The sequence below is a fragment of the Mesoplodon densirostris genome, chromosome 8, assembly GCF_025265405.1.
Source record: "Mesoplodon densirostris isolate mMesDen1 chromosome 8, mMesDen1 primary haplotype, whole genome shotgun sequence".
Classification (NCBI taxonomy): Eukaryota; Metazoa; Chordata; class Mammalia; order Artiodactyla; family Ziphiidae; genus Mesoplodon; species Mesoplodon densirostris.
The window spans coordinates 47,908,144-47,928,574 of record NC_082668.1 but is presented as its reverse complement, the minus strand read 5'-3'; the positions used below and the strand labels follow the sequence as shown (position 1 = coordinate 47,928,574).

Here is a 20,431-nt window from a genome sequence, read left to right as displayed (position 1 = left end):
CTTTATTGATGATTTTCCAAAGACATTTTATAGTTTGTAAAATCTGTGAAAAATATATGCTATGTTGTTATACCTTTCAATATATAGACTAAGAATACACAAAACATTTTTAGATCAATGTCATCTTACTTTTCATAGTCTAATATATTGTAAATGTCCTTTTGTGTTTTATATCTTTCCTATCTGTCCATATTATCTAGGATCAAAACATTATTCAGTATTCTAATCTTCAATCCTTTTAATAACTAGTAGCCAAAATTTAAATACACACACACACACACACACACACACACAAAATAATGCCCCAAATGGAATCAGTCATATATAGTAATTTAAGAGGTTTTGTTTGTTTTTGTAAGTTTGCCTAATACTATCACTGGCTGATTACTTTGACAGTAACAAATTTAAAACATATTACATTTTCAATGATAATTACCTCTTGATTGTGAGAAAGAAGTTGATGCTTATTTTCATTGATACATTTTTCTGTAGTTTCTAAATTTCCTACAGTGAACATACATTACTATTAAAATAGAAATGTTTATTCATAAGTAGACAGAAACATTTTGTTGCAGATTTTCAAAGCACAGACACACAATTGTGCAAGACACACACTTGGACTTATGTAAGGTCTAATGCCTGATCTTTTCCAAAAAAAGTATGTGCTGAAAAGAATGTTGTCTATTGGAGACTCTGAAGAAATATAATTGATAAAATCTTGAATACTTGAAATAAGAAAAAGAGCACCCACCACTATCACTGGCCTCGGAACACATAACTCTTTCTTTTGCTCTTTTGCCTCACTGAAAAATAGCACTTAGAATCTACATGTATAAAGCAAAAACAGTCTGATACATTATACTCTCTTCTCATCATTGTTATTTTTTTTCTGCCACATGGAGGAGCTAAGACATAAAGTTGCTAAAACACAAAAGCAATGACTTTTACCCAATTGAAAGTGTTCAACACACGGATGTGCCATTTTCTAAGAGATTGTAAAACAAATTTTCTATATTTTTTATTTAGGTAAATTTCATAACAGAAAAGAGAATTTTTGAGATTAACTCTTTTTATTCAGCATAATTCCCTTAAGATCCATCCAAGTTGTGTGTGTAACAATAGTCCACTTATTTTTATTGCTGAGTAGTGTTCCATGGTATGGATGTACCACAGTTTGTTTAACCATCCACTCACTGAAGTATATTTGGGTTGTTTCTGACATTTGACTAGTACAAATAGATCCATTGTTAACATCAGTGCAAAAATATTTACAGGAATATAAGTTTTCATCTATCTGGGATAAATACCAAAAAGTACAGTTGCTGTACCTTAGGATAAATGCATATTTAGTCTTCAGAGAAACTACCAAACTGTTTTCCGGTGTAGCTGTAACATTTTACATTCCCACCAACAGCAGCATCCTATAATTTTATTTGCTAATCTGATAACCCTGATTACTAATATTAAGGATCTAACTTTCTCGATTCTCCTTGCCCTTTCACTGGACATTTAACTCATTTCTGTTGGCAGCATTCTTCTCTTGCATCTCCCTGTGCAGCATGGCAGCTGCCTGGGGACCCGTGGTTCTGGTGCTCCTCAGTCCTTCCACTGAGACCTCAGTGCCAGGGTCTCCCTAATCCACACCTTTTACCCAGAGTTCTCCTTCCCCAAGCTCTACTTCGTATACCCAGCTGTTGAGTCTTCTACTCTAATTGACACATCAAAGGAACTTAGACTCAATATGTCTGAGTATCTTTCATTTCTTCCTTTCATTCAGGTCGCTATTAAAATGTCACCCTTTTAGAGAGGACTTTCCTGATCACTCGATCTTAAATATTACACTCTGCTCAATCTATGTTATTATTTGTGTTATTTTTACTTATGCCATCTAAGATATATTAGAAATATGTTTGTGATCTAGACATAAACATAGAAATATATAGATACATACATGCATACATACATGTGCACATACACAGGTATGCTCCCTGGGATATAAACTAGAACAGGGGCATTTTCCCCCTGCTATATACCTAGCACTTAGTAAATACCCAGCACTTGACTCATAGTAAATACTCTCTCTTTTTTTTTTTTTTTTTAAGGAATAAATGAGTATGTGCAACTTTAACGTGTTACCACTTGGGGACTTAATTCAATTTTTATTTAATCAAAGTTATCCATGTCCATTTTAAACAAATATTTCCCCAAGGCTTATAATGAAAAAGCAAAATGTTCCTCAGCTCTTTTCCCAAGTGTCACTCACTGAAATAACCATTTTCAACTCTTGTTATTTTCTTCTTTATTTCTGGATAACCTGCTACACTGCTGTGCCTTGATTTGTCACATATGTAGTGGTTAACACCCTCTGTCACTGCCCCACCCCCTTGATTCCTGGGTTCCATTTCTTCCTCTGCTTTGTTTTACATACTCCCCTCTTTTCCTATGAAGAACTGGGGCATGGGAGTTTAAATTTTTAGTCCCTTTCATATCTCAGTATGTATTTTTTCTCTCCTTGTAATCTGTAAACTTGGCTCTAAATCTTATTTTTTCTTAGAATATGAAGTTATTTTTCTATTTTTCTACACGAGTCATTAGCTAAGGAGTATTGTGTTATGGGGCAAAGCAAAAAACTTCCAGGTGTCTCCAGCTCTCTGTACTGGCAAAGTGACCTCATTGCCCAAAGGAAATCCTTTGAAGGTCTTGTGTGTGAGTCATTACCAGCAAAAATGGGGAAGCTGGAGGATGGATCCCAGCACTGATGAAGATCCAAGGAGAGTTGAGCAGGCACCAACAATATCCACTGAATTCTAGTGTCTTCCCCAAACAATCATTAAATAAAGAAGTGACAATCCCTCATAATTATAAAGCACTTTGCGGTTTACAGGGGTATTTTTTTTGTTTTTGTTTTTCTTATCTCTTACTGCAGTTGATCTTCAGAGCAATTTTATAAGGAGAGAAGAACAATATTATTATCCTTATTTTTCAAGAATCAAATAAGGCAGAGATTAAGTGACCTTTCAGTATCTTCAGATTCTAAGCCTAGAGTTTATTCCAGCATGCTGCATCATATTCAAGGGTCTTATAAATATTTTATATACACATGGAATGCACACAAATATGAACTATTTAATCTAAGTATCATGACTTTTATAACTTAAAAATACAGGAACTATTATAAGGAATAATCTGCTTTTCAGTTTTAAAATTATTTCCATTCAGTTCATCCAACATTACATAGGAAAAAAAAGGGTTAAGTGGCAAGCTTCATATTAGAAATCTTTAAAGCTTAGTTCCCACAATCATTCAAGGCTTCTCCCTGTGTTTCATTACTCAGATGGTTTAATTAAAGCCAATGTGAAAGAAACATATTAAAATGTTCCTGGAACACTGCAAGAGGTTGATTCATTTAGAATGTACTTGGAGTTCTTCCAGAATTTTCCCATATGGGCCTATTTACATATAACCACTATGACTCATGACATTACTGCCAAAGTATGAATATTTTCCATAAATATTTCTAGCAACTCTTACAGTCTGTTATCGACACATCAGACGCTTCCTTCTTAGAGTTCAGTAATCACTTAGCAATGTAGTCTGCTTTTACCTTCCTGTTCTGCTAACACTAGACCACCACTAATGGGGAATCTCTCAGTGATAATTTCAGAAATGTTGAGAAGAGTTGACCCCATGGATTTACTCAGAACTAAATGGCTTCTATGGTGTTCGCTCCCCTCCTCTCACGTGAACCCTTTACTCTTTCTGCATGATCTAAAACAGTGCTTTTCAAATCTGGTGGCACGTTAAAATCACCTGGGGAGCTTTAAAATGCACAGATGCCCTGGCTCCGCCCCAGCTAATTAAATCAGAGTCCCAGGCACTGGTCTAAGTTTAAAGCTCCCAAGTTATTGTATTATGAAGCCAAAGTTGAATACACTGTCCTGAAACAGAAGAAATGTGATGGGTCCATTGGTGTCAGGAATTGATTTGGCTGTCTCACATATCTTAGTAGCAGGTTTTCAGTTCCTTTTTAGCTGAGAATTTCTCCATTAATTTTGGTCTTTTTTTGCAGATCTGGTCAACCAATTTGAGGTCACAGAGGGACAAACCTAGTGCCTAATGATATTACATTTAGACCAAGTTGCAGTTGTTTGGCATAGTTTGAATATATTAGAAAAAGAAACTGTTGTACCTTGTAGAATCTGAAAACTGAAACTTTTTTGCCTTAATGCTTCTGAGCTTCACGTTCTCTCCATGAGCTCATTAGAAACAGGATCAGCAGTTATCTCCTATATTTTCAGCTCACCTTTTCTATCTACCTTCTACTATTCTCCTCAGTTGTTACTATTTTCTAAGTCTGTTCCTTAGATTTTAGTACAAGAAATCACTTGTGATGGTTTTAGAAATATAATTCCCTAGCCTTACCCTTATTAGGGTTATGCATTGTTATGTTTTAACCTACTCCCTAGGTAATTCTCATAGAGGTAATCCACAGAGCCCATTTTGAAAAACAAAACTCTCATTTCTTTAGTTGTTACTGTTATTTTTTTCAAGAATGAAAGAGAGGGAGATTGGGATTGACATATATATATATATATATATATATATATATATGTCAGTATATATAATACTGCTGTATATAAAATAGATAACTAATAAGAACCTGCTGTATAGCACAGGGAACTCTACTCAATACTCTCTAATGGCCTATATGGGAAAATAATCTAAAAAAAAAAAGTGAATATATGTATGTGTATAAGTGATTCAATTTGCTGTACACCTAGTTGTGTTACTAGCTGATTGTACATCAACTATACTCCAATAAAAATTTTTTTAAAAAGAATGAAAGAAGAAATTAAATGTGACTTTAAAAGATACCCTGACATTACTATTTTGCTCCCTTTCATTCTGTGAGTTAACACCATGAAAAAGCTTCTACTTAGGGCCTTCCCCGGTGGCGCAGTGGTTGAGAGTCCGCCTGCCGATGCAGGGGACACGGGTTCGTGCCCCGGTCCGGGAGGATCCCGCATGCCACGGAGTGGCTGGGCCCGTGAGCCATGGCCGCTGAGCCTGCGCGTCCGGAGCCTGTGCTCCGTAACGGGAGAGCCCACGACAGTGAGAGGCCCGCGTACCACAAAAAAAAAAAAAAAGGTTTTACTTAATTATTTGATGTAAAATATACACACATACATACTCATGCATATGAGAAGTGATGAATTCTTATCCCACCCTAGTGTTATGATGATTGATAGTATGTGACAAGAAAAAAAGTCTTTGGAAAATTTTATATACCTAATGAATTTAATGATTATTTGCTATTTATATAGAAATAATCTGTAGAATAAAATATCCACATGTCAATTCTAATTGATCTTGAACATTTCATGATATTGGACTTCTGTTTAAGAGGTATTATATCTCTCAAGGATAGAGATTTTATTACAATGTCATAATTATTATGAAACTTTTTCTTTTTGTGGGGGATAGGTCAGGTTTTAACTAAAAACCTCCAGGGATATTTTAACACTTAGTAAAATTGTAGAGCTTTTAAAAAAATTTTTTTTTAATGTACTTTAGCTTATGGCTTTGATGAATGTTGTATACTGGGTATTAAAAAAGTGTGTATTTTAAAATTTTACATGCTGTACGAGTGTGCTAATTGGAAAACAAAGAAAATGTTGATTTGACCTTATAAACTGTATTAAATCACATTAATATCTCAAAATATACTATTGACAACACAAAAATTATATACTTTAAATTTTCAGATAATTTTTAATTGTTAATGCATTTTAAATTTGAGTTCAAATTTATTTCTCTGGGCCCAATGAAATGTCTTTAATTTTCTTTCTAGTACAAATCTTCAAGTAAAGTATTTAGGAAAAGTATGTTTTAAAAAAACCTTGAATAATAGGAATTGTATATGATTAAGTAATGTATTTATATTTTCATATAAAATAATATAAATTAGTAACTTCTGTTTAGGATTTGGACTTGAATTACTGTCACATCATTCTATTATTCCATGATATACTTCAACATGACTTACTGATATATGATATAGTAAAGCCTGTCTCACAAGTGACCATTTTCAGTTTCTTGGCAGCACAGAAGTGGAGCAGCCCAAAGGAACAGAAGTTGTGAGAGATGCTGTAAGGAAACTAAAGGTAGGGCAAGCCCTCCAGATGAGTGTCTAGTGTATTGAATTTATCTTCAGTCATCAGTAGACTGGTGGAAATTCAAAGCATGAATAGTTCTGTGGCAGATATGGCTTCACCCTGGTAAAAATGGTCTGTTGAATGAATATCACTAGATCAAGGAAACATATTTAATAATAACTATGTACACACAATTATTTTTCTGGGTGTGGAACACTCTTCGTATTTTTCTAAGGTATAATTTTTCATACTCAACAAAAAAAATGTAACGGCAATATTTTATGTGTTGACATTCCGTAGCTTGCCTTTACTTTTCAATGTGGACTTGTGCCCTAACTCAAAGACTAATAATGACAGAACAACTGTCTCTAAAAGTTAGAATATCATATCCACCAGTTGAAAGTGTAGAATTAGACTTAATTACAAAGCAGCATTTTGCTGTGACACTGTATGTTAAAGACGTCCTAATGGACAAACCCACGAGGATCTGGCCATATCTATGAGCAGACCTCGGGAACTGGTGAGAGTAAGAGCAGAAAAGGACACTAAGCAACTCCACATACTAAGAACCAGCAAGTTTCCTGAAAAAATCTTATGTAAGCTGCCATGCATCCTTCGTATGTTTTTCTAATTGCATCCCATCCCAAAAGACACCGTTCCCTCTGAGATACTAAGATTTGAAAAACTCCTTCAACAGAATTCTCATGTTTATCTCATTAAGAAAATTTAAGGGCTGCCCTGGTGGTGCAGTGGTTGAGAGTCCGCCTGCCGATGCAGGGGACACGGGTTTGTGCCCCGGTCCGGGAGGATCCCACATGCCGCGGAGTGGCTGGGCCCATGAGCCATGGCCGCTGAGCCTGCGCGTCCGGAGCCTGTGCTCCGCAGCGGGAGAGGCCACAACAGCGAAAGGCCCTCGTACCGCAAAAAAAAAAAAAAAGAAAAGAAAAGAAAAGAAAATTTAACATAGCACTATTTTGTTAACACACTTTATTGTCAATTTTTTTTTGAAACAACCCTTCTCTGACTTTATTTAGAGTTCATCCAATTATTCCATAGGAGAGGTAGGCCTCTGTGCCAGGCAAAATCATAGACATTAAAAAGTATTACTTCGCTTTGAGAATGTAATATCAGGTGGAATCTACTGAACGTTTAAATTGAGAAAAAAATTGAAGTGAGTTGGCTTGCTTTCTAGGTAAAGAAATAAAAGGTAATATTTTAATCCATTTATTTTACCTGACTTTTCTTAATTTTTTTTGTATTTTAAAATATTTTATGCATTTTATATTTTACTTATTTTTAAAGAAATATACTAAAAGGTCCTAAGATGATCTCACTCCCATTTGGAGAAAAAGGGGACCAGCCAACCATTTCTTTTAACTACTCATTAGGCAGTAATTTATACTTGTGCTTGTTTGGCAAATACTTTTAAGCACTAATAGAGAATTTTAAAACTCTTACAATTTATGGACAACATTTAGAATAAGATTCTATTTAAATGTTCAAAATATTGCACACTCTGGGTATGAATCCAACTTCACTACAATCAGGATGTTTTATAAAAGAATGATGATATTTACACTTCATGTTTCTTTATACCTAGGAGGTTCTTTATTCAGTAAACCCAAATCCAAACCCAAAAAGATTCAATTACATAATGACTAGGTAACAAAGAGATATTTGAGATGAAATGCTTTCTTAAAAATGGCTAGTTTTTAATGTATTTTTGTGAAACTTTATTTTCAGTTCTTATGTAGTTTCCTATTTGGAAATGTACTCTGTTAATAAAGGAATGTGGTTTACAATAAGATAAAAATCATGCAGTATAGTTTAAAAATTTATACTCAGTTGATAATAGCTTTTGTCTTTCAAGTATCTTCCAGAATACTTAATCTAATAAGCAATCTTTATTGATTGTAAAAATTTTGTAGATCAGGAAAGTATATCTAAGGGTAATGATTCATGAACTAATGAAAATAAATAAAACAGTGTTTTTTATTTACTTCTAATTTTTTTTGTTTGTTTCTTTGTATCAAAGGGCAGATGCTACAACTCAAGAGTATACAAGAATATTTATATTTATTTTAAAAACTTAGACCCTGTCTCCTGTTTAATTCTGTTGTCATGTAGAGATGACCAGAAGATGGTGCTATGGCTCTACTAAAAAAAAAAAGAAAAAAAGAAATTTGCTTATTAACCCTGTTTTGTGTACACATCCCCCATTTTAATTTCCTGCTTACTTTTCTTAAACATATGTATTCTGATTACTTTTTTATCCACTATATTTCAGTATTATATTTTATTTGCCACATAAGGTAACATTTCATTTCTATTTAATAATTTTTCAAAAGTTTTCAATATTAATATATTGGCTTCTGACATTAAAGAAGAATTCAAAATTTATGACTAATACAAGATGATAGAAAACTTACAAGATTTTCAATAGTGTATTTTGTATGCTTCTGTGTTTAATGATGCCTAATTATTTTTCAAGAAAAATTTTAAAACTTTGTTTTATTTTATTGGGCACTATTTTTCTGTCATTTTGTGGAGAATTTATAGTTCACAAAGTTTTCTTAAACATTATAATTTTTATAAGTTTTTACTTTCAGAAATTCTATATCAAAACAGCATATTTTCTATTTCTCAATCATGTTCAACAATTTCTATCTCTTAATCATGTTTTAGTCTACAATTTAAGAAAATTCCAAATTTTTCAAAAAGTGATAATTAAAAAACCCTTTTGACTTCTATATATTAAATATCATTGTTATTGTAAGGAATATTATTTTTAATAGGGATTTATTTAGTTTTAGTACAATCAGTACAAATGTCAGATGGCTCAATATATTTCATAAACAATCTGCTTGTGATATTTACATGTGTATGAATATTGGTATGTAGATCCAAAACTTCTTGATTTCTCTGGGAGATAACCAGGCAGCAGCATTCCTGGACCCCAATTTTAGAGGACAGACCCCTCACCCCAGCAGAGCTAACAAAGTTACATGAAGCTACCTCAAGCTATGTGGCCTTGGAGATTACTGAAAAGTTCTGTTAAATCTAGGCCCAGCAGTTTCTCCACTTGACCTCACTCTCTCTGGGTAGCATAACACTCTGTTTTTGTCTTCATAACCAGTTATTTAATTAATGAAATACTTAAAGATTATTTTAATTGTAAACATACAAACATAGCTGGTATCCCTGTAAGAGTTATCAGGAAAATTTTTAATTAAATCAACAATTTATAAGAACCACAAAAAGAATTTGAATTAATTCATTAACTTTTATTGCCTAATGTATATTCCATTAATAATATAGTTAGATTTCACTTTTTAAGTCCTTTGAGAAATGGATAGAAATTGTGTGATGATGATATTGAAACTCAGTAGTGCTCCCTTTAAAATTTCTTTAGCTGTTCTACTTACAAGTGTCATATATTTAACTAAGTACTTTATTTATTTCAAGTAATACTTTATCCTTCCCCGTCATTTTGTGGTGATAAAGGCCTGTTTTTGTTTATTCATTTGTTGTATCCAGATATCCTCCAGAATTCTTAGGCTTTACCCTCTTCGAATATTCTTATTGGATTATTATATTCAAGTTTTACTGGTAGATCACTCTATCTAGATGACCAAGAAATAAACTTACTGAAGCAAAAATGGGAAAAAAAATTGCAGAAAGGCTTTTCAAGCATTAACATTCAAGTAGTAAATAGGGAGAGAAAAGAATACAATGTGAGCATGAATGTTTCTTCAAAATGTAAATTAGATGTATTGTGGAACACAGTTAAGAGGTCTACAAGTAGGAAAAGAGACCTAGAGAAATCATGCAAACTGTAGATAGAATACAGTCATCTTAAACTAAAAAAAAAAAAAAAAAAAAACAAGCAGGAATGAGAATATTAAACTTTGTTTAAAATATTATAGATTGAACAAATATAACCTTAGGCTTAAATGTTTTGCAGCATTTGTGCAACAGTCAAAGCCAATAACCAGTATCAACCTTGATAAACATGAAAATAGAACTGGAAGTTTTGTTTTTTTTTCTAATTCAGAAAATGTGCTGGACAAAAGAAAAGAGTTATTAGTAGATAGCAAAATTAGGTTCTAGGCCTGATTGCTACAGATCCATTTTATGACAAAGGTAACTGACTTCTCTGAGACTTACTTTTCTAATCTTTGAAATGGGAGGATGGGATTGGATGATCTCTGAATCTTCTTGGAGCACAATTATTTCATCTTGATATGAAGCAGAAGAAAAGGTTTCACAAGCCATAGATCCGATATTTTATGTTTATTTTTCTTTTTCTTTGTCTCGTTCTCTTGTTTCCCCTCTCTCCCTCTCTCCCTCCTTGCTCCCCTCTTTGTTTATTCTACTTGTAGCCACTACTTCCTCCCCTTGTTCATTTTTTCCTTTTTTTTCTGGCAGAAAAGACATAACAGATAAGTTTAATATTAGTGGTTGTTTTGTGACGGACTTTTTGGGAACTAAAAGAGGTCACAGGAATGGCTGTGTCCAGATGTGGAAAAGGCTTCAAGAGCCATTGCTCATTGTTTCTGGAAAAGAGCAGCACCCAGGAAGCCAGCTTAGACTGCTTCTGTGGCCAGCGATGGGACTGGCTTTGTTCAGACGTGTTCACATAGATGGAAAGCAGCTGATTTATTTTGTCAGCCTCCATATGTGAAAACCCCCAAATTGCTTTGATTATACCAATACAGGAAGAAGATTATGAAGGGAAGAGAAACAAATTAATCCACTTTCTTTGGGAGAGAGCTGGGATAATTTTTAAAGGTCTGCACTGAAGCAAAACAAGTTTCTTAAAGACAAAAAAGAAAATTCTCTGGCATGAATTAGTCACATTTATGTGCAGAATGTAAGACTGCTGAATACCAAGAAAAAAGCTGCCTGTATTTATAGAACAGGACAGATAGCAAACTAAAAAATTATACCACCCAAAATGAAATAAAACAAATGGAACCCTTCCCCTGTAACCCCCTCCCTGGATATCAAGGCAGACATTTCAAGGCATTCTTATATGCATTAATTATATTGTTCTCCATGGCAGTGCAAAATCATGAAAAGAGAAAGAGGCCTTTAAACACTCTCTGCTCTGGGACTGAACTATATCATGTGTATTCACATTAGAAAGAAATACACAATGCATATAAATATGACACACAAAAGAGGACTGAAACTCCATCTTGCCTTACAGATACTCTGTTTTGAATCAAGTTAGGGTGATCCATATGCTAACAAAATGTTATACTAGGAAATAACTTCTTGAACCCCTACAAGAGGTAGTAAATACAATTTTTTTCAATAGTTCTCTTTTATTTCTTGAAAAGAAAGGTGGTGGGGGCTAGGGAGGAGAGAAGGAAAGTAGGGAGAGAATAGCATTGCCAGATAAAGCCAGGACATTTAAATACTTCTAGACTGAGTCTAGTTCTGAGTGTTTTATCTGGGATAATTACTTCAATCCTTAGCTTCAGTTTGATTTCTAAATATTTGGGGGCCGTGTGGAGTTTATAAAAATACTTTATAATGGGCAATAATTTATTTAATGAAATTTCAACACTGAATATGAGCTCCAAATATATGTGTTCATTTTCTATAGAAACAGAATTACAGTTTTGTGAATAAATTTTCATTTGTAGTTTGCAAGACATATCAAGAAATCTGAAGGCCAGAAAATTCCTAAAGTTGAGTTGCAAATATCAATTTATGGAGTAAAAATTCTAGAACCCAAAACAAAGGTAAGGCTCATTTTTAAACATCGGAAGCACTCTACTCTTGAATTAATTGCAATTACACTCCTATTTTAATGAGTATTTTAAAATGTTTTACTAGTTGAAACTGTTGAGTTCTCAGTTAACTACAATTTAAAACTCTATAGGATTTATAGGGGAAAGAACAACATTTGGAATTGCTTTCTGAGTGGTTTGTTCTGCAGCCTATGTTTGGGATATCAAAATTTATATTAAAAGTGTATTCAACGGTATTAGGTCTTGTATTTAGGAATTTTTCTTCATACGCTTGAATGAGATGCATGTAAGTGTGGTTCAGAGTATGAAAGAAGACAAAAGCTGTATGTTGTTTACTAAAATGTCCTGGACGGACCGTTATTGCCTGTAGACATAATCAGTGTGTATTAGTTTACTAAGGCTGCCATAATAAAATACCACAGTCCTGGTGGCTCAAACAATAGAAATTTATTTCTCACAGTTCTGGAGGCTGGAAATCTGAGATTAAGCTGATAGCAGCAGGCTTGGTTTCCTCCGAGTCTTCTCTCCTTGGCTTGCAAATGGCTGCCTTCTTGCTGCCTCTTCACATGGTTGTCTGTCCTGTCCCTTTGTATGTCTTATTTCCTCTTCTAAGGACACCAGTCAGATTGGATGAGGGTTGATTCTAATGACCTTATTTTGACTTAATCACCTCTTTCAAGCCTTATCTCCAAATACAGTCACATTCTAAGGTACGGGGAGTTAAGGCTTCAACATATAAATTTGGGGGGGGGACATAATTCAGCCCATAACACAGTGTAAACTTAAGGTTCTTGTATTTAAGAGCTTTTCCCCCTACAGATCCAATGGAAAAAAATTGGAAAATATAATCTATTCTAGATTCACATTTATTAATATGTACTTATTGTGGATGTAATTGTTTTCACCTAAATTGCATCAAAAATAACTGAGACATTTGCAAAAATAAGTCCCACATACTATGTTAGCCTACAGAATCAGAATTGCCATGGAAATTTTGCATTTATAATATGTTTGAGGACAACTGGACTATGGCATGGATGCACCCACAGTTATCGTTCAATTCCAAAATAAAGAACAATTGCATTCTTTCAAACCTCTCAAGCCATGAATCTAAGACCTCCTTCAACTCTTCTAATTTCCTCCTTTATCCACACTCAATATTAAATAAAAACAAAGAATTGGAGACCACTTTTGCTATGGTTATCCCAAAGTAACTGTTGCTGAGGTGGCTGAAAGCAGACAAAAGAAGTGATGAAAGGGTAGTGGGAGGTCTGGTCTATTCAAGCTCATGTGTATATATATGGTTTGCTGGGAAACAAGGCAGTTGAAATTATGGCTGAGATTAACTCATTAGGCAAATGGTGGTTACAAAAGAACAATAGGCTAAGGAAGCAGTAAGTTATGAAGTGACAATGTAGTCAAAAATGTAGCAACCAAAGTGTAGTCTTATATGCAATTAAAAAGAAAAACAATCCTAGTACTGTATTTCCTTTTTTAAACTAAGTGGATATATAGTGGCAAATGTCCAGGTAGAACAAGTCATTTGTATGCCATGATCCTGTTTATTTCTTCTAAACCATATAGATCCCTTTTGGAATGTATGTGTGTGTAATTAATTCAGTTTTTAACATGAATTTTAGGACTTGTCAAAGCACACCTTGAAATATGTAAGGCTGATAATACACTTTATGTATCATCTACATGTGTTCTTGTTCATTTTGATTCAAGTCTACCCATAATATATCCTAAGCTATAAAAATTTCACCTATACCATAATCTATAAATTATAATCTACTAAACCATTCTCCTATTATTGAACATTTAGAATGCTTCAAATTTTTCATTAATTAATACAAAATTTAAGTATTTAGAAAATCTAAATATGATTAAATGCAGTATATAAAGAGAGCGTCATTAGTGTTTAGAATCAACAGCTTAATAATGGCATATCTTTACAAATCACAAAATATAGAGACTTAAGGATACTGCAAGATGACTAACACTGATTTAGTATGTGGTGTGTGTGTGTGTGTGTGTGTGTGTGTGTGTGTGTGTGTGTGTGTGTGTGTGTGTATTTAAAAAGACACAGAGAAGCAGATCATTGGAAATGCATATATAGCAAATGTTACTGGTTTGTGATTCTGGAGCCCACATAATAATACTCCCATAATAATGAGTTTCCTGTTTTCAACCTGTCAACCATATCATTATGTTCCCTTAACTTTTACTGTCAAATCTCTATGCCTTTCCCAACCTAACCCCACTTACAAAACATCAGTGAGTTGGGATTCAACTCAGTGTGATTAGCCAACTGCCTTTTGTTCATGGTATTTCTTACCCAAATCAATAACACCAATACTTTTCTTCCCTGTCCCAAAGTCTCAATTTCCTATATCTAATAGCTAATCTTAAAGAGACCCAATTTAATTTTTTTCCCAAAAAAGTAAGTTTTCCAAACTTTTAACCAGAAAGAAGCATCTCTGTTTTCATCCCTGTCAGACTTGAAGAGTGATCTTGGAGTTTTAAAATCTTTGAAATGTCTTATAAGTTCTATTATGTTACATATGGATAGACAGCAACTGACCCTTTACTCATATATCACATGTGAATATAGGGTGTCTGACTCTTTACCTATTATAGAATATACCTTTTTTTTTTTTACCTGTTGCTTCATTAACTTTTTATTTTTTTTTACATCTTTATTGGAGTATAATTGCTTTACAATGGTGTGTTAATTTCTGCTTTATAACAAAGTCAATCAGTTATACATATACATATGTTCCCATATCTCTTCCCTCTTGAGTCTCCCTCCCTCTCACCCTCCCTATCCCACCCCTCTAGGTGGTCACAAAGCACCGAGCTGATCTCCGTGTGCTATGCGGCTGCTTCCCACTAGCTATCTATTTTACATTAGGTAGTGTATATATGTCCATGCCACTCTCTCGCTTTGTCACAGCTTCCCTTTCCCCCTCCCCATGTCCTCAAGTCCATTCTCTAGTAGATCTGTCTTTATTCCTGTCTTACCCCTATGTTCTTCATGACATTTTTTTTCTTAAATTCCATATATATGTGTTAGAATACGGTATTTGTCTTTCTCTTTCTGACTTACTTCACTCTGTATGACAGACTCTAGGTCTATCCACCTCATTACAAATAGCTCAATTTCATTCCTTTTTATGGCTGAGTAATATTCCATTGTATATATGTGCCACATCTTCTTTATCCATTCATCCGATGATGGACACTTAGGTTGTTTCCATCTCCGGGCTATTGTAAATAGAGCTGCAATGAACATTGTGGTACATGACTCTTTTTGAATTATGGTTTTCTCAGGGTATATGCCCAGTAGTGGGATTGCTGGGTCATATGGTAGTTCTATTTGTAGTTTTTTAAGGAACCTCCATACTGTTCTCCATAGTGGCTGTACCAATTCACATTCCCACCAGCAGTGCAAGAGTGTTCCCTTTTCTCCACACCCTCTCCAGCATTTATTGTTTCTAGATTTTTTGATGATGGCCATTCTGACTGGTGTGAGACGATATCTCATTGTAGTTTTGATTTGCATTTCTCTAATGATTAATAATGTTGAGCATTCTTTCATGTGTTTGTTGGCAGTCTGTATATCTTCTTTGGAGAAATGTCTATTTAGGAGTTCTGCCCATTTTTGGATTGGGTTGTTTGGTTTTTTTTGTTATTGAGCTGTATGAGCTGCTTATAAATTTCGGAGATTAATCCTTTGAATCCATAAAAACATATAGATAATCTAAAAAAGGGATTACCAGCTCTTCTGGGCATTAGTGACCCTAGGAGGCTCCTGAGAATGCTGCTTGCTGGAGACCACCCAGGCCTTTCAGATTCAGAATGTACAGAACAAGACTTAATATCTATAATATAAAAAACAAGAAAACAAAGAAAACCTCCCCAGGTGACTCTGATACAGCCTGTTCACAGATATGCATTTAGAAACCACTATTTGAGGAGATGTGAGTGAATCAGAAAAAAATCTATCATATATTTTATTTTGGGTATAAGCTGTAATTTAGGAAAAAATAATTAAATATGATGGTCCTAAGATAAATTTATTTATAGTAAAACATACATATGTTTGCTATACATTTATATAGTAAATATATTTATATATTTAAAAATTTATTCTTAACCAAACGGACTTGATAGAAAATAGACCATTTTTCTATACCATTTGGATGGATGAAAATGGAAGTGAAAAGCAATCTCAGTTGACTCCAATATCTTTCTTCCTGTGTTATTTCCCCTTTTGCTTTTCTCACTTGTCCTCCAAATGGAGATTTTGCATTGCTGGAAAAAGGTGGTATAGGTGAATTGGGGATTTACTTATGTTTTGTTCCAACTCCAATAATATATCATCAGTGTTAAAGGATAATTGTGTTTTCACTGTGCTTAATTGTATTCCTGAGCCTCTTTATCCTGTCTCACCAGAAATTAGTACTATATCATAAAGATGTATCACAACAACAAAAATTCACAAAAGTAATAAAATTATAAGTTTCAGCACCCTGGTCTTCTTTTGTAGAAAGATACCTCTTGCCAGTCTAAACAGAACTTAAGATGATTCCCAACTGTCATAACCAAAGGCTTTCTGTGATCACATTGGTTGGTGAGTGAATGACGGACTGCATAGGTTTCACCACCAGCTGTGTAAATGATGTGTTTTCATGTTAAATACTTGTAATTTCTCCTATAAATGGAAAAAAATGAATCCTTTTTCTATATTGTATAGCAATGATATGTCCTTTTTATGTTTAACATGATTATACAGTTAGTAAACTGGTGTAGACCCGCTGTCAGTATTTGGGAGCTACAGTACAGCTGAAGGCCATCGTTTGACTGAATTAATAATAAAACAAAGATATGCCAGTGAGAAAAAGACTGGTCAATCAGGCAAAGTGTAGGAGAAGGATAGTCTCAGACAAACGTGGTCAGTGTCCATCTCAGCACTAACCACAAGAGAGGAAAGATGACTTCATCAGAAGTCTTAGTAAGTTGTTTACAATCATACAGTATACAGCCTCATTTTAATTTTCATGCTTGCAAACAACTTTTGATGACTTACCATTTGTTTTGTATGCAGTCAAGAATGCAGGCTGTAGAAAAATTCTCTTAGCATTCATTTGTTTAACTTGTTATATGTACTCATTTTCGGTCTGAAGGGCAGTAATGTGAATCAGAGTGATAGAGAAAATCTCAGCAAGCTGGCGCGTCAAACCCTGAACTTGGAAGGATGTAGTGACAGATGCTATAGTTGCAGTATATGATGTGTATGTGTATATATATATATATATATATATATATATATATATATATGCAGTATTTATCTTTCTACTGATTAACAAGGTTGATTCAGCAATTTAGAAGCTGGATGTGTAGATCTTCATTCATTGCTCCAATGGAAAACATTACAGAAGTTGTAAGGATGATTTCCTTAGAAGAGTTTCAAGAGTGTATGAGTTACCATGAAGACATGTAGTATGTAGTATGTTTCATATGAAATTGTGTACAAATGAAGTTATGTTTTAAACTGTAATGTTAGTAGCAGTAAGATAAAATGAAAAGTATTCTGGTTAAAAAGTGTTCTGCTAATTCTGTAACCTTGTGGAAGCATGTTAATCTCTCTAGACCTCAATATCCTCCTAACTAAAATTGCACAATTTAAAGTAATGGTCTCTGAATCCCCTGTAGCTCAGGAAGCCCATGAACCTCTGATCCTCTTTTCCCTTGTGTTTTTCTAAGTGCTATTGAAATGACTATCTTAGTTTAATCCTGAGTCAGGAGGTTTATCTTATTACTTATTTATTTAAATTTGAGGTGTATGTAATTATAAAATCAAGGTATGACAGATGATGTTTCATAAGTTGTATGTTATTAGCACAGCTGGTATATCAGAAAATGAAAAAAAATCTCTTCAACTACGTTTATTTTCATCTGTGTTCACAGGAAGTTCAACACAATTGCCAGCTTCACAGAATATCATTTTGTGCAGATGATAAAACTGACAAGAGGATATTCACTTTCATATGCAAAGATTCTGAGTCAAATAAACATTTGTGCTATGTATTTGACAGTGAAAAGTGTGTAAGTATGCCAGATGTTTTAGGGTGGTTTGTTCTGCTCTACAAGCCAGGAATTATCTTGTTTCTGACATTAGTAAAGTATTTGGAAATGAATACGGTCTGCAAATACTTAACTACACTAATAGATTCATCCTGTCATGAGAATATGCTTCAGGATTTCATCCTTAACTAAATTCTCATGTTCATGGGCACAAGTTTTCATACAAATTTCTTTTCTTAGAATGTCATGCTTATGTTATACATTTGTCTTATAATCACTTGATTTATTTGAAATTTTAAACTCCAATACGATTTAGTAATATGCATATAATGCAAAAGAGTAATTGTGACCAACATATTGATTTTTTTCTGGAATGTGATGGATCTGATGAAAATAAATATTTTAAACTCCAGGAAATGAAATGTGTATGGCTTCTCAAAAAAGTCTCCAATACTTTGAAAATCTGGTTCTTGATTTTCATTATTCAGAAAACTTAATATAATGAAAGGTGGTAGAATTGTATGGGCGTGTGTGTGTGCCTGTGTATGAGCTTGTGAATGTAATCTAAAGTTCTTAGTAAGTAAGAACAATTAGAGAATTCCAAAGTTAAGTTCACTAACAGTTCTTTAATCATCTGGAATCTTAAGGAAAACCCCATGTCTTGACTACAAGCATAAGCTAATGCTAATCATAACCTAGTCTGAGGTCCTGTTATAAAACATAACATGTGAATTCCAAGCACACATTGTAGCCTTTGATAGCTTTAATTGAGGAAGAACATCTAACCTCAACAACATGATTGCCTTAGACAGAAAGAAACTTAATTTATTTATTTGCTCATTTTTCATACTGTCAAAAATAGCAGGGACTAATATTATCACTATGATATAATTTATTTCTCTGGTTTCAGTACATGAGCTTCTTAAAAACAAATACTTTTATTTGTCCATGTAACTCCTGCATCAGGTGAACAATAGATGCTCAATGAATTTTTTCCTTAAAGAAAGGACTATGTGGATGAATTTACAAAAGGTAGAGCAAGTTATTATCTGTACCTTTTAAACTGTAGTTCTTTAAACAGGCAAACTAATGTGCTAAGCTACTCGGCATCATAATATGTTTTGAGAATTTGATGAATATTATGAAACATCTCATCAGAAAAATATGCTTATCCATATAAGACAATATTATGTGAACAATATGGCATTTTATATGAAATTAAAAAGTTGTTTTTGTAATGTATCCTATCGAATGAATGCATTATATTTAATGTCCCAAATGCTTCTTAACCATGATTGCTTGCAGATGTTTTCTCTGTGATTGAGAAGATTAAGGTTGATACTTATTGAATATCTTCTATGTGTAAGATATTATAACCTTTTACCACTTATGACAAACAGTAAATTCAGTTGCCCTTCTTTCTTGTCTTACACATAGGAATAAACTTCCTTGAGGTCCTTTGAAATATTCATAACCCAAGTCCATTATAAATACTAGTCTTCTTATAACCTTATGTCACATGTTTTATCTTTCTTTGATCTCCAAATTTATTACATGATTATTTAAAATATAAGCTTGCTAGAATTCCCATGTACTTTTATTGTTTTCAAAGTATAAACTCTTACTCCCTGATCATAATCATTTGTAACTGATTTCCAGAATTTCAGTTCCTTGACCCATTATTCCTCTCTGGATATACCATATTAGCTTTCTTTTTTCTTGAAGGTTGAAAATATTTTCTTGAAGCCTACAGCAGTGGCTCACAACCATTAGTGTGCATAATGGAAGACCCTTTACAATACAGCTCTTTGGTTCCCACTACAAAAAATAAGTTCATATTGATTCATGCTGGAGCTCAGGAAATCTACATTTAACAAGTCCACCAATGATTCTGCTGCAGGTAGATGAAGTCTGAGCTTTGAAAAGCAAGGATCCAAGATATCTCTCCAACTATAAGTTGGCATCACTTTCATTAGCTTAAAGAGGACATGTTTCATCAAAGTTTCATTATATCATTTTCACCTCAAAGTTTTATTTGCTCTAATTATAACAATGTCTATATTCATAAAATTGATTTTATATGTATGCAGAATTTTGAAATGCCATCCTCTCTAATTCTCATTTCCTAGTTATTGAAAATTAAAACAGGAAAATAAATTATGGCCCGATTAACACAACTCTTCCTCTTATTTTAAGAAACCAAAGCTTGAGAAGTTGAGTGACTTTCCCAAAGTTACAAAGCTAGGAGATAACAGAATCAGGATTGAAATTTAATACCTTGAATTGCCATTGTAACATTTGTCCAGTCATGCTATCTTACTCCCAAACTGTGACCTGTTCCAGGGGCCTTGTCTTATATATTCATTATATTTTATCCTTTCAGTATTTCCATGAAATTGTTGAGAGTTTGAAAGATAGATGAAG

At 33.6% G+C, this 20,431-nt stretch overlaps 1 protein-coding gene across 5 annotated transcripts in view; it reads left to right on the top strand.

The window, feature by feature from the left end:
- Positions 1–20,431, top strand: part of GULP1 (GULP PTB domain containing engulfment adaptor 1) — a 294,504-nt gene that overhangs the window by 232,197 nt on the left and 41,876 nt on the right. For all 5 annotated transcript variants that reach the window (XM_060107071.1, XM_060107070.1, XM_060107068.1 and 2 more), the window contains 3 exons: positions 6,093–6,164; positions 11,810–11,908; positions 17,891–18,028. In XM_060107071.1, the coding sequence (XP_059963054.1) occupies positions 6,093–6,164; positions 11,810–11,908; positions 17,891–18,028 (309 nt within the window). The remainder of the gene's footprint in view (positions 1–6,092; positions 6,165–11,809; positions 11,909–17,890; positions 18,029–20,431) is intronic.